The sequence below is a fragment of the Capra hircus genome, chromosome 6 (assembly GCF_001704415.2).
Source record: "Capra hircus breed San Clemente chromosome 6, ASM170441v1, whole genome shotgun sequence".
Lineage (NCBI taxonomy): Eukaryota > Metazoa > Chordata > Mammalia > Artiodactyla > Bovidae > Capra > Capra hircus.
In genome coordinates this window covers 12,424,330-12,439,957 of record NC_030813.1, presented here as the reverse complement: position 1 = coordinate 12,439,957, position 15,628 = coordinate 12,424,330, and the positions used below count along the sequence as shown (strand labels likewise).

The following is a 15,628-nucleotide window of genomic DNA, read 5'->3' as shown; positions in this document are numbered from 1 at the left end:
CACCTTAGGCAGGGCAACCAGAAGGAAGGGATGGAGAATGCGGCTGCACAGAGGACTGTGCTATGGGATTGTGCCTTGAAGGTATGTTAAAAGGTGTGGTGCTTCCCCCTGATAACAAGGTTGTATACAGAAAGGAAAGAGCTGGAAAGTGTGTGTTTGGAAGACATGCAATTTTGTGGACAGGATATAGTCTTGTAGTGAGGGTATCATCTTGCTCAGGTTATATACCTGATCAGTCTCTGTGTGCGCCTGGACGTTGTTTGTGTACCTTTGGGCTCTAACAGAGCTGGGCCATAAACACACTGCCTACCAAGCTATTCAGAGCTATGGCAAACTCTGAGGTAAAGAGAAAAAGAGTAGTCATTCAGATGAATAGATATACTAGGGTCGTCCTGAAAGACAGTGCACTGATACATGCAGAGATCCCCACACAATCGTATCATCACCATAGTCAGTTCAGTCGCTCAGTCGTGTCCGACTCTTCGTGACCCCATGAATCGCAGCACGCCAGGCCTCCCTGTCCATCACCAACTCCCGGAGTTCACCCAAACCCATGTCCACTGAGTCGGTGATGCCATCCAGCCATCTCATCCTCTGTCGTCCCCTTCTCCTCCTGCCCCCAATCCCTCCCAGCATCAGAGTCTTTACCAATGAGTCAAGTCTTCGCATCAAGTGGCCAAAGTACTGGAGTTTTAGCTTTAGCATCATTCCTTCCAAAGAACACCCAGGACTGATCTCTTTTAGAATGGGCTGGTTGGATCTCCTTGCAGTCCAAGGGACTCTCAAGAATCTTCTCCAACACCACAGTTCAAAAGCATCTTCAGCACTCAGCTTTCTTCACAGTCCAACTCTCACATCCATAAATGACCACTGGAAAAACCATAGCCTTGACTAGATGGACCACAGTAAATATGTTAAAAATATTTGACAGTTTTATACACCACCTGTCTTACAGTAAAAATGACAGTGTGAGTGACCGTCCAAAGAGTTTTCTAGACTTAATGTTTTCTGATGTCATTCAGTATTAAAAAGGTTAACTGCCAAAAGACTGTTGAGCCTTAGAGAGAACACAAATGAAGCCTAATGTGTTGTATCTACGACTCTGTGGCCACAGCTACCCTAGGAAAATGAAGCAGACACGTAAATTTATTCATGGAGTTCAAGGAAATGAACCAAAGCATTTTGGGCTCAGTTATCAGGAGGACATTTCTTTTGATCTCAATATTATGCTTAATTTCTCTAACATTTGGTGTGTATGAAGACTCAGCCTAACTATAAAGACAAATACTGTCTCAATTTGTGAAATCCCAGAAGAAAGATGAAACCAGTATCATTGTGATTTCAAGATAAGAAGTGTTTTCTGAGACGTACTGACATAATTTCATTTCACCAAGTAAATATACGCTATGAAAGTGAGACTGTCAGGGACTCTGCTTACATCTTAACATTTTCACAGATTAAAAGCAATCATCCTAAACTAATATGCAGCACAGTGAAGAGTCTGATTCAGGTGAGAAAGACCACATATTGTGATCACCTAAGAATAAACATATTCCTTGGAGGATGACTTGCATACAGTAAGGTTTTGGTATTCTCCTAATTTGATTTAGTTATTTAAAGATTCAGTCTCACCAATGGATAATGCATAAGCTATTTCTTCCTTTTGATTCTTGCTCAAGAGAAGAATGTAAAAGTCATATAAACATTTTGCTTGACTGAAAAAGCTAATGAATCCAAGATACTTATAAAGATGATGCTTTCTGAATCACTGGGAAAGCTTATTGGCACATCTGCTTAAAAAAAAATCTTTTTATCTAATATGACTGGCATCAATGACTCACAAAATTACTTCAGTTCAAATTTTAGCTAAGAGACGAGAGAGAGATGAATAGACCTACCAAATAAAATCCTTTATACAGCTATCCACCTTTCCATTGTAGAAAATAATGACTGACTACCTCTAGCAGAGCTAGGTCAGTGCGCTAGTAATATAAAGAGAGACTGCACTTCAATAGTATCAGCTGTTCTGTTTGACCGAAGAGGAAGAAGTCAGCAGAGGTGACTCGTGGTCTATAGTCATTTTAATTTCCCAAATTGCCTATATGTCTCCTTGACCTGAGAATTTCCAGGTTCTTTATTCTGCAACATGAAAACAAATTTTCAAAATTGTATCTTACCAATGCCACCTAAAGAATAAAAGCCTATGGTGATACTTTTGGTGATAGGTAATAATCTCTCCAGATAATATTTAATTATCTGATGAATCATTCCTCTTAGTTTGTGTTTTACACTTCTTTTCCTTTAACACTTCTATTTTAAATATCTCTATTTTTACCATTCTTTTTCTGGAATTGCTTTTAGACAGCAGCCTGTAGAAACTGCAGATACATGCAAGAAATTTAAAAAAAAAATACAAAATTGCAGAAATAATTGCAGCGGAAGAATCTGCCTGACAATGCAGGGAACACAGGTTTGATCCTTGGCCTGGAAGATTCCACATGCTGTGGGACAACTAAGCCCACGCTCCACAACTACTGAGCCCATGTGCCCTAGAGTGCACGCCCTGCGATGGGAAAACCCACTGCGATGAACAGCCTGTGCACCGCAGCTAGGCAGCATCCCCTGCGCGCCACAACAGGAAAGCCCAGATGGAGCAGCAAAGACCCAGTGCAGCCAAAAATGAATTTAAAAAGAAAAAACACAACTGCTGCAAGATTAACTTCTAAAACTACCCTGAGGCCCCAAACAACAAAATTAATTGCCATTGTGTGTTTAGTATGTGTGTGCAGAGGCACTGAGGAGATGCTAGTAAGGGCACAGGCAATGACTCCCATATGGAGCTAAGAGAACCTGTGAATGGAGTGAATGGCAAGTGAACTGAATGGAGATCGAGAATATAGTGGAAAAGTGCACGAAAGTCTAGGTTTAGAAGGCTGCCAACTTCAGAATTTCACTGAAGCCCACTTGAGACCACTGAAAGTTTAGAAAAAATGGTTATTCTCATACTCCACTTTCAAATATGAGTTATTTTCTAGTCAGGCATAAATCTTCTGTATTACCTTTTAGACTGATATATTTACAATTTGATATTATGATCCCAAACACTCATCACAATATTCTTGAATATACTACATGTTATATATTGTTTCAAGACAGAGAAAATAATATAATATGACAAAACTGACAAAATCAGGATATATAATTAAAATAATGTACTTATTAAAAGACAATTATTTTTAGAATAGGCCTAGTTCCTAAACTTATTAGTTATTTGAAATAAATAGTTCTCTTCTGATGTATATGTAACTGAGTTTGGATTTTCTATTTCTGGTTTAATCATACCTTTCACATCTTCATCCTCAATTGTTGTATTTGAGCTCTCAGTTGACTCCTGTTGAGAAGAAAACACATTTAAAGTTGCAAATCATGAATAGCTTGACTTTTCTTTCTTAAAAAAATATTGGCGAGTGATGTATGTATCATGCAAAATTCTTCAGCAGGCTGTGTGCATATGCTGACATGCAAATGGACAAATCTGTTACGTGGTCTTAACAGAAATAAAATGCCAAATGCTGCAAACATTTCAAAAAGGAGTACTCTGGTTGCCTAACCCCTGAAGCATGATAAATTGAGGCGATGTGTAGAAGCAGCCAAAGTATGCAACTTATTTTAAGAGCCGTGTAAGGACGTGCTGTGTTACAGTGCCCCATAAGGTGTGCTTTCATAAGGACTTATCAGAAGTTGAATATATCAGCCTAATGGATTTGAACCTTAAAAGGAACATTATTTCCCCCAAATAATTAGCAATCAGTCCCCTCTTTGTCTAAGGCACGACATCAAGCAGTAAATTTGTAAGCTATTTATCGGCCTGACTTCTTTGTAGAGAGAAAAAGCATTTCATTGAGTCATTTGATGAAAAAGTTAAGGGTAGTACTAAGAAAAACTGAAAGTGCTTTTGAGAAGAATTTCCATGTTTGTGATCAGCACAATGGAATTATATGAATAATTTACTTTCAAGGAAAATTAATTTTTTTCTCACTCATTTCTAAATCAGAAACTGGCTGTTATTGATAAGAAACTTGCTCCCATTATGAAAAGACAAAACTATTTCTTCGTAAAACTACAAATGAAACTGCAGGTTAGTAAGCACACTTAAATGGACACTGTAGCTGCCAGTATTAAGATCTGTTCCTTAAAATGGTTGATAAATTTTTTCATTAATAATGTAGTAATAAAATACTTCTAGCAAAGAAATTTAGTAATATTCATAAGAAAGAGACAATTTTCTACTTAGGATGATTAAAGGCTACTGCTGAAAAAAATTGGAAACTTCTAACCAATAGACATATGGTCAGTGATGAAAAACAAATTTTGGAAAATGATGCAAACATTCAGTGCACTTTTAGAGATTCAATATTCAAAAAATTATTTATGTAACTATGATATATAATAGTTACTCCAAAGGGACAGACTAATCAAATATATATCCAGAGTCTCCACACACACAGAACCAAAGCCAAGAGTCTTCATGCGTTTCTTAATGTGACCTAGCGTTCAAATTTAAACTCAAGATGAGGGTAAACCCATGCACTGCAAAAATAAACTAATTCATGTAAGCAAGAAATATCATGCAACAGCGCTTACAAATGACAGAGCTAGAATTATCGAAGTGCCCGCTCCAGCTGCTGGGCTTGGTCTTTCACTTGCTAATGATATTGAAAATAACTGTTCTTGTGTGTGATGCTCCTGACTCTCTGGAGTCTTTCAGGGGCTTTAGAACATTTAAGTGTCATGACTCTAAAATACATCTCATGTTAAGGAATATAACACTTCATTTTTTTTTACTTTAATGATTTTAATGTTAACCAACTAAATGTTAAATCAGAAGAACTGTTTTCTAAGACTTTAACACTGTTGATAATAGTAAGGAAAAGTAACCAGCGACTATACTTTAAACATTTGAGAAAGATCTGATGAAGTATTTATTTCCTTCCCTTAGAGATGTAATAATGGATGAGAAGTAATAAAGTGAAAAGATGGAATACATTCAGAAACTGTCTCCTTTCATCCTACAGATGTGTACACAAGTAGTGTAATTTAGTTAATATGCTGTGCAAATAATTTACAGTGAATAGGAAACACTTTCAGGAAAAGTTTGGATTAGCCAAAAATTTCATTTGGGTTTTCCCATACCATCTTAATGGAAAACCCAAACGAACTTTTTGGCCAAATGAAGAGTTAAATGTCTGTTTAATGAAATGCATACTTCAACAAAAACAAACATACTTCACAAGAAGTGAAACTCCCTGGTTCTCCTTAAATTCGTGCCAAACAACAAAAACACCACCAACAACAGGGAATTAAAAGAAAAAAAAAACAAACACAAAATACTATGACAACAGAATAAATTAAACTCAAAAGTAACATTAAATTTAAACAAATAACTGTAAACTCAAGTTTATTTTTTTCTGAAGACAGTGGGATGACATAGCAAGAAATTCTAAAATTTCATGCAGAATACATTTAAGATACAATGCACAGACAGGCATGGAGGGAAAAACAGATGGAACTGCTTAAGATACACAGTCGTCTCGACATAAAGACTTATTAACTGGACTTTTCCTGACTAATGGTACCATTCATTTCTCTTTCATGATGTCATTCATTTTTGTTTTGAAAGAAGTATGTGTATAGTTCCAGATAAATTAGGCCCAAGAGAAAGTAAGGTAGAAAAGGGTAAGGATTTTCTATCCTAATTTGAGGTAATGAATTAATTTCGCTTTGAGTATTTGATGAGATGTGTAATCTTGTTAAAGCAAGATGATGTTGATTCTTTCTGAATACCTTGTTTCCATCAGGGTTGTGGATTACAGTAGTTTGGGGCTCCTGAGTGAGAACAAAATAGAGAAAGAAACAGTTCGCATTGGTAAGTACATTCTTAACTAGTGCAGGGACAAAGCAGAATGAGCCAGCTGACACAACTAAATAGTGACAAGAGCTTAAGCGATGCTAACTACTGTCAGAGGCTGCAGCTGACAAGATCTCTGAGGAAAGATCTCCCTGGTGAGCCCACGAGATACAGTGCTTTGGTACGCAGCAGCAGCATGCAAAGGACCTTATTCGTGATCAGCAAACAGACAAGGCTTTGAAGTTTGGAAACCTAAAGAGGCACTTGCTGTTTCACAAAGTCCTATTAACAGACAGAGTTTTCCTTTCTTCTCTCACAACCTGGTAATATCTGTCCCATGGGAAACTGGCACTGGAGATTAGAACTCTGAGATGATCTCAAATTGTCTGTGAAGACATTTTTCAGCTGTATTAATCGGAGAACCAATCATGCTGTCATAACACACAGAAAAATACTCTTAGAAAACCTAGAATCATTGGATCACACTTTAAAAAGGGCTACTGTAAGGAATGTATTTCAAAAGTCCATAAGAAATTATAAGGAACATTGAAAGGGTTCTAGAACTAATCATATCAATCACTATGATTTGAGATGTGTTGCTGTTAAACTGTTAGTTGCTCAGTCGTGTCTGACTCTTTGCAACCCCATGGACTGTAGCCCGTCAGGCTCTTCTGTCTATGGAATTCTCCAGGCAGGAATACTGGAGTGGTTTGCCATTTCCTTCTCCAGGGGATCTTCCTGACCCAGGGATTGTACTGGGTCTCCCGTACTGCAGGTAGATTCTTTACCATCTGAGCCACCAGGGAAGCCCCGTATTGTTGTTAAATCCCATGTTAATTTATATGTAAGAAATTTCTGCTTTATAGATTATATACATGGAAGATTTGTCTGTGAAGTCATGCTTTTCCATGAAGAAAATACTATTATTTTTCCTACTGTTTCTACTAGAAAATTGAAGAAATATTCCCAAGTGGAAAATAATAAATAACTGGTGTACAAAAAATATTCAGTGTCTATACATCAATGGCATGTTTGGCACTTCCATTACATGATGCCTTAGTAACTGGGAGTTACTGCAACCCACAGAGAATGTGCTTCAATCGGAAGCACTCTGCCCCCTCAACCATCTCACTGCCACCAGTTTATGCTGCAGTACTTTGAAAGCATATTTACTGCTTCCTTTCTTCCTTTCCCTGGCTAGAGGTGTGATCAACCTGTTTTTTTTGTTAGTAAGTAATCTTGATGAGTCTGTCTTTCCTTCAAATGCTTTCAGGTTGAGCCTTCTGGTTAACCTTAGGTGAAATAATCTCATAACATTATCCATTCATTTGAAATTAACAGTACAGAGGACAGTTTAAAAAAAAATCAAAAACATTTCTGAAACTCATGAGTCAAAACATGGAATAGTTTGGGGGATATATTATGGAACTAAGAATACTGAATGCTATTCAAACTTTGAATTTTAACTTGATAGGGTCTCACAGTATTACACTGATTGAGTTGTTAATAGTGTGAATTTGATAGAAATGGACAAAACTCATGCCCATTGATAATTCAAAGCTCAGAGCTATGCAATTTCATTCTCTGGATTAAAGTGAAACAGTGATAATTTAATTTAAAACACAGCAAACAAAAAGCTTTAAATTATCCAGTGCCTCTTTATCTCAGAAAGTGAGGTCTTACAAAGCCCTGTTGTCTTAATAAGAGAGAAATGGGAACTCTGAATAAGGTCTACATTCACTTTTGTCTAGCAATAGTCCTCTTAGCTCTTCCTGATGTCAACATATTGCATCATGAAGAGAAGAAACCACAGCTTGCATATCTACAGCTATCATCAGAAGGAGAGCTGAGAGAACCAAAGTGCAGTCTACTGTATTTCTAAGGCAGCATGCAACAGTTGTAACTACAGAGACCACAGCTATCATCCATGTAATGGTCAACAAGGAAATGAGATCATCTCATGTTAGAAACACACTGCTTGACAACTACCTTAACAAAAAGAAAAGAAATGAACTTTTTTCATATCTTACAAAGCAAAAACAAGAACAAAAAAAAAAAAAAAACAAAATAAAATATATACATATTTATAGAGTGAAAGCAAATGAGAGAAAACAACGAAAACAGTAAAGAACTTAAGAAGGGTTACAAAGAGTCCAGGTATACCAGCGCCGGGGTAGGAATATTTTCTTTGGGGCTGGTTACCACGTTGGCTTTGTTGTTTATCTGTAGGTATGCAGAAAATAGAAACAGAGATGCCTTAAACCCCTTGGTAGCCAATGTCTCCGTACGCAGCATGTCTACATGGAGATATAGACATGGAAATAAAGAGCCACTGAAGATGAATGTGAAAGACACTGTGATGACTGACAGGAATGGTGGTCAATTCTGGTCTCCGATGGTCACACCCAGGCGAGGACCACATCTGTGATGGTGGAATGAAAAAATGGCCTTGGCTGCCTTGGCTGAGCCACCTTAGCAGACAGACAAGAGCTGCTTCAGCAGAGCTCAAATCAAGTGTCAGAGTATGAAATGAATGTAAACATTTTCATACTCTTCAAGTTGGATTCTGTTTCCCAGCTTCCAATCGTTCTCTGTTATGAGTACACTGCTTTTTTGCATTTGATTCTTGAGCCTGAAGTCACACACAGACTTTCTCTGGAAAGCCATCATCATTTTGTTTAGTAGGTATCCAGTGAAAAACTTAGATCTTCTGAGGAAATGCAGGCTTTATAATAAATTTCTTAAAATGGTAAGTCTGGGTCTCCTTTTAAAAATACATCTTCAATTATAAGTGGGCAAACTGAACTCTTTACTATGTGCTGGATGCAAAATGACTTTATTTTTCACAGTCGTTTGAGAGGAAACACCATGCATTCTGTCAAAGTGCTATGGCTATTGTTGAAGACTACATTGGCCATACCATTCATTCCCTTGCTTTAACATAATTGGTTTTGACCTTAAAGGAAGATAATTATCACTACGGAATCCACGCTGTGAAAACAATTCAGGGGGGTCAATATTATTGTAATGGCCCACAGAGAAGACTGTTGACAAGTGGCAACTCGAAATTGAGTTTCAAGTACTTGATCGAGTTTGGGTACTAAAGAATCAAAGACTAACAATCAACATTCATTTGAACTCATGCATGACAACTTACATTGTGGTTATCAAACAAATGTAAATTAACATTCATTTCTTGCACTGTCTTATCTATTTTCTTTACATATTATCATCTAAAAAAACATGCCATGATTGTAGTATAAATATACTTAAGGATTTAAAGAGAAAAACATTCTGCATAAAATAATACCAGATGAATACTTATGATCAGTTATACCAATTTAATTGTTTAGACTTTCTGGGAATCCTTTTTTTTCATATTTTATACCTGTGGGTCATATTTAAGGTAATGCCAAGAGGAGGATAGAAGTTTCAAAAAATTAACTTGGGTATGTAATATTTTTTGCTTTTCTATTCATTCCTATGTGTGTGATTATTTGGTGTCAGTACTATTTAAATAAGCTATAACACTGTGCTCGGTGACATGCAGGAAGAGAGAAAACTTGGTGCCCTTTCCTGAAAAACTATGAAACCATCAATCTACATTTTGTGGATAGTTTAAATTTTTTCTTTAAATAAAAGTGCACAGAATTTAACATAAAATTTGTGCAACAGCCAAAACAAAGAGATAAGAGAAAATGGAGTTTATTAAAGAGGGGTCAAAATTCAGTATTTACTTTGGTATAGAATATATAAGAAAAGAAGAAGGATACACATGCAAATAATTTCCTATTTGGGAAGAGCGTTGGCAAAACACAGCTAACTTATCAAATGATCAGAAGCACTCACGATTAAAGCACGTGTGTATTTAATATACTACATTTAATTTATGTCAGTGGTTGCAAAGAATGAAAGGAATATACTGAGATATTTTCTGTTTTGAGATATGAGACTTGATTTTTTTTCCTAGGATATGCTTGTCAAGAACTATTTTGTTTTAGTGGAAATGTTCCGTGTGCACACCTCTGCACACAGAGTTATCCGTACAAATGCACATCCCTCAACACACACACACCCACACATGCGTTCACACAGAGCATACACACACTGTCATCTCTTCCAAACGAAGGCCATTCTGTCTGGACGGGCCATCCTTTATTGTCAGGCAATGAATATGTGCCTCAACCACCACTTTTGCTTGTGTTTAAATGTACAACTAAAAACTTTTGTTAAAGATTACCTTAATGATTTTTTTTCAACTGTAGAAAATCTTTTGAAGGTTTTTATAACATTAATTAAAAACAACAGGATAATTCCTAAAGTAAAAGGTTAGGAGTACTTCCTTTTAAAGAGTTGAATATCAAGCATGGGCTCAACCACAGCTGCCTTTTAAATATACAAGAGCTCTGGCACTTTTGTCTGTGAAATGTATTTATTTTGTATTATGGATGCAGAGTATTATTTAAAAAATTAAATGAAACCAATATTTAAATGATACAGTGAGTTATTCTTATGAGGTAGGGGCAAGATATTCCTATTTTTCAGGTGCTGAGTTCATTTAGTTTTGAGGTTAATAAATTTTTTTTTCAAAAGGTGCTTAACTAGGATGGGTCCATGGTAACATCACTTTCATGCTATTTATAGAACTCCATGGTGGATGTATTATGGTTTATCTGAGCTAAGAATCACTGCTATTTTAGTAATCATGATTAACTATTTAAAGGTAATTCTACAGGAGTTTTTCACTTTTCACAATAATTATAGACATTAACTCTGTCATAGTCTTCAGTTTTATAAAAAAAAAAATTGCACTGTCTTGTAAAAGAGCCTTTAATAATATATGGATGACAGTGTAAACTTTTTACATATTTCAAATATTCCATTTCAAGGAAAACAATAATTGAAGATGGGCACTGTGTTTTGATAGTTAATTAACATTAACTTGCAATGGTCCCATACTTTCTCCACTTACACTAACCTAGGTAAACAAGACTAGTCTATTCCTAAGTGTGAATTTTCACAGAAGGAGAAATCTGGCAGAGATCCTCACCATCATCTGAACACTCGAACTGGACTTCCTTTTCTGAATTGACCAGTCAAAAAGAAAGGAAAAGAAAAAAATATGACCGGTTGAATTTTTAAAGTATCAAAGCATGGAGCACAGAATAATTTGTCTTTAAAGAGGAGCTGTTAAGTTGACTGGAAGAAAAAAGTTCTGGAAATGTTTCTTTCTATATAAGAATATTAGTGAAAATAAATATCTTAATAGAAACTATGAGCTCTGCATCACTGAACACCACAGAAAAACAGAGGTGAATAAAACATTTGGAAAATTTAAAATAACACATTTCCACCAATGTAACACTGGGAAAAAAGCAGACATCAACAGTCATTACTGAAACTTATGTTGGATAAACTAAGCAGAGGGAAGAGAATATTAGACTGAGGAAAGGAATTAGTAAAAGGTAAATGCCATCCTAATGGGAATCACAAGCGCATGATCATCATAGCTCTGGAAATTCCCAGGTCACACACAGACAGGTGGTGAAGAAATGACTGGCCATGAACATAAGTGACAGATGATATTCTCTGTTCTATATTCAAAAGGAACGGACCACTTGACTTTGGGTCAAGTTCAAATGTTAGAAAATTAATTAATTCCCAAGAACGTTGAAGGGTTCATGAGGAATGTTGGCGTCTGCCATTGGAAGAGAAAGAAAAAGATTAAAGAAATAAAACATTGAGGTAATACTCTGGAAAGATAACAAACATAATTCATGTATAAGGTTACATTCAATCTAAGGTAAATTCCCACAGGAAAAAAAAAATAGCATCAGTAGAAAGTAAATTGTATTATTTTGTTTGGAAACCCACAACTTTTAGAAAGTAAAAATACTCTGCTGTTGTCTTTCTTGAGAAAATGTTCTAGTATTTTTTGTTCAGAGTATTCATGTTAATTCTGTCTCAAAATCTTAGGACAGAAGAACAGGAACAATTAAGACCTTTATAAATACTGTCCAAGCAGAGAAAATACTTTTGAATTTTGATTTCCTAGACCTGATTTGTTTTTTTTAGTCTATAAAATTTAGCAGCCAGAATTTTAAAAGAATACAACATAACTATTTGGAAAAACATTTGGTTTTCATGAATTTTCAGGTCACCATGACAGTTTGAGGCTATAGTAAAGCCGACAGGATTTACACGCTCAATTTCTAAAGTAATGCCATATAAAGTATTGTTTTGTCATGATTATTTAATATATAACAAGTAGAAAAGATGCAGCTTTTCTTGGTATAAATATTAGTCATTTCTGTATATTAAATTATTTTATATTTCATTCTGCATCCTGTATCAGGAACTATAAAAAGTATGAGCTACAATGATTTAGAACTTATATTTAACATCTAAAAATGATCCAGCATCTGAAAGTCAGAAATGAGTTTAGGAGCACCTGTTTAACTTACCTTAACTCCATCTGGTTTCTTCAACAAACTCTTGGCTGCTGCAAAATGAGGGTAAAAATCAGTTTAGTGAGTTATCCACAGAAACCCACAGCCAGGCAACAAAACAGGCTATTGTTTCCTTCTACTGCCTTTCCTTATTTATGGCCAACATATGCCCGATTATCAAGGTCACACTGATGAGCGCGAGCTTATAGGACATTGAAATACAGTATCACTTTTCTTGGTCTTGTCACATCAAATTTAGAACTGAATTCTTATTTAGTTCATCGAAAATAATTAACACTTTGTCAGTTACATTACTGGACTTTATTTCACAGTTGGTTGCGAAAAGGATACTGGAACTTTAACTGGACTATACTTTTGTAATCCAGAAAGTTGATTTCAAGTCTTCAGACATCAGCTCACAGATTGTATTACATGTTCATTCACACCAAAGTATGGTGGCCATGTCAGTTCTGCACTTAAGCCACTCTTCCTAGAGGTTTAAAACTCATTTGTGAAAATCTGCTCTGGCTAAATGGCATTCTTTTTAATATGTATATTTGAAATCAGATCACTTCATTTTTATAAAAATATTATTAATAATAACTGTATTTAAAAGGAAATGGTATATTATTGGCCTAGAGCAAATATTTCACACACTTAGTGTATGAACTTTAAAAAAAGGTATTTTTTTAATGCATCAAAATCAGAATACAAAGGCTTCATAAACAAAAGCCTTTTATGTTGAAAAACTAAAAATCACAAAGTTGAGGCATGAAAGAAAACAAAATGAAATCTTCAGAGAATTCCTAAAGTACACGGTCTTTTATGAGACTTCACTTTTTGGGCGGGAGCGTTCAGCACTCCTGTTACTGAGCTCCTTGAGTTTATTAAAGAGCAATGCTGTCCTTTCAAAAAATATACTTGTGAACGGGCACATACACAGAGAACAGGACTGTCAATGACAATTAGTAGATCAAGTTTAGAACATTTACAAATATGCAGGATAAAGCACACATTTATGCTTCAATTTAATGTTAACTATACATATTTAAATATATCAGAGTAGAATTTGGCATCTGCAGTGGAAATACCTAGCTATGATAGAGCTGCATGAACATGTAATTTCCTGACATCTGTTTGATTTGGGCCGTTATTTTGCTATCACGTTGGTACAACTTTACCTTTAAAGATACAAACATGTTAATTTTATTTAGCTTTTAGCAACAGAGCTATTAATTTATTATTAATGAGACTGTAAGAAATAGTAGCCTTAGCACTAATACTGTGTGCCTGAATTTAAAAAAGCAGTATTAAGTAAATCCTGTGGCAGTTAATACGTTAGAAAGCAAACTCAGAATAATTAGAATTGCAATAGCAAGCAAAGAGAAGACAATGATTGGGGTAAGCAGCGATTTGGCCTGGGAGATGCAGAAATGTCCCTTTTGGTTACTATTTACCTTACCTCACAAGAAATACATTCCACATAAAGGGAGAAAAGAAAAAATAAAAACAACTTTATAACCATATACTCATGGACAAATTACTTTAAAGAGCATGTTTGGTAATGAAACACAATGAATACTCAAAAGTAAAACGCAATATAAACCACAAGGCGTAACTGAGTCTAATGTTATTCAGTCGGTTTTGAAGTGATGGATTAAAAAAAAAAAGTTTGCTTTTCATGCTAAGACATTCAGAAACGATATCAAATCCACATATTAGTCATGAGTTTTTAGTTTACATGATGATGAAAGGAAAACGTGAGGTAAACAAAAAGCTTCCATACATGGGTGTATATATTAATAAAGGCCCAATTTATGCCTAATGGTGTATTTGAAGCTGGACAAAATATACAATCTTAATTCTGAAGTTTTTTTCCCTGTTAGTCTGTCATTAACTATATATACCATACCGTCCTACTTTTTAGTGATTCACTAATTATTGGGCCACAGTGAAATATTAATTTATTTGAGTATAGCATATATCAGTTAATATTTAATGAGATGACATTGAATTCACCCATATAAATGTCAAATATATTAATCAACTGTTCATGAAACAGGTGACTTGACAGCAGTAGTAACAAGTTTAACTGCACCAAACAAACTGGACAAAATACATACAACTGACTAACACAGTCCCTCAATTTGCAGCATCGCTCATTGCATCGTCACCATTGGTGTGGTTTAACAGGTTAGTGGGAGTCTTTGAAAAGCCTACGAAATCACATTATATACAATGGGGGATTAAAGGCGACCAGCTAATAAAATGGTAAACAATAAACAGAAATTGGTTGAGTGGCTTGGAAAACATGATCACGTTACGGGTTGTCACCTGAGATCACTACGACACGCAGGTGAGGTGTGCGGCAGGGATAAAGCACTTAAGACATAGCTGGGTAACTGGACGCTGCACAGCACCCTCATATGAACAGTAAGCAAACGAAAATGGTAGTATTTTTGGTACGATTGTCTGACAATGGTTCCAAGTCTAAATAGCTAAGTTTTTACCAGTGCAGCTGTCTTAATGCTTCAGTCCCTCCCCACACATAAGACTGATTAGCTTTTACCAAAATTTAAGTTTTGGAAACCTGATCCTTTGACGTAACCCATCAAAGAAGGGGGGCTCCAAAACTCAATTTCTGGAAATAGTATAAACTTTATGTCAATTCTGGAGAGCCACACCTACAATAAAAGAAAGAGTTTAGCTTCTTTCAGTCTATTATTTAAACAAACTTATTTTTACCAGGAAATCATTTCAAAGAATGTTTATTACTGTGGGATAGGTTCTTTGTAAATTCTTAAGTTTAGATACCTTTGTAAGTTGTAATCATTCTCATAGCATGCCAACATACTACACTACTGTAATTTCAAAAGAACTTAGGCCTAGGAGAACTGGGTTCCTCAATAAAGGTCTTCTAAAAATCTTTCTTATTGGGATTCCCTGAGAGAATGAGACACATACAAAAAGACACTATTCATAGTTACTACTTTATGAGATATCAATTAATTCTACATTCAAAACGCTGAGCTTCAGGTTGGGAGAGTATAGTTACAAACTGTGTCAACTTCAGCTGGGTTTTGAGCTCTGCTCCAGCGCTGACTAGTGGCGGGGCTGCCGGGTTGCTAGAGGGAAGAGTGTAGTCATGGGCTAGCTAACACCTCTGTGAGGCAGCACCCATGTAAAGTCCAACATGGCAACTTGGAAAACACTCGGAAAACAGTTGTGGAAGGAACCCATGCCACCTCTTTGCCATCCCTGAACAACAGTG

At 35.8% G+C, this 15,628-nt stretch overlaps 1 protein-coding gene across 16 annotated transcripts in view; it reads right to left on the bottom strand.

Moving 5' to 3' along the window:
* CAMK2D (calcium/calmodulin dependent protein kinase II delta) overlaps positions 1-15,628 on the bottom strand; it is a 317,386-nt gene that overhangs the window by 33,632 nt on the left and 268,126 nt on the right. For 4 of the 16 annotated variants that reach the window (XM_018049187.1, XM_018049192.1, XM_018049188.1 and 1 more), the window contains 4 exons: positions 12,373-12,410; positions 8,072-8,131; positions 5,845-5,886; positions 3,343-3,391 (listed from right to left, as the gene is read on the bottom strand). In XM_018049187.1, coding sequence (XP_017904676.1) covers positions 3,343-3,391; positions 5,845-5,886; positions 8,072-8,131; positions 12,373-12,410 — 189 coding nt within the window. Of the gene's footprint in view, positions 1-3,342; positions 3,392-5,844; positions 5,887-8,071; positions 8,132-10,958; positions 10,992-12,372; positions 12,411-15,628 lie in introns of all 16 variants that reach the window. The other 12 variants (XM_018049197.1, XM_018049200.1, XM_018049201.1 and 9 more) reach the window with 6 other exon arrangements.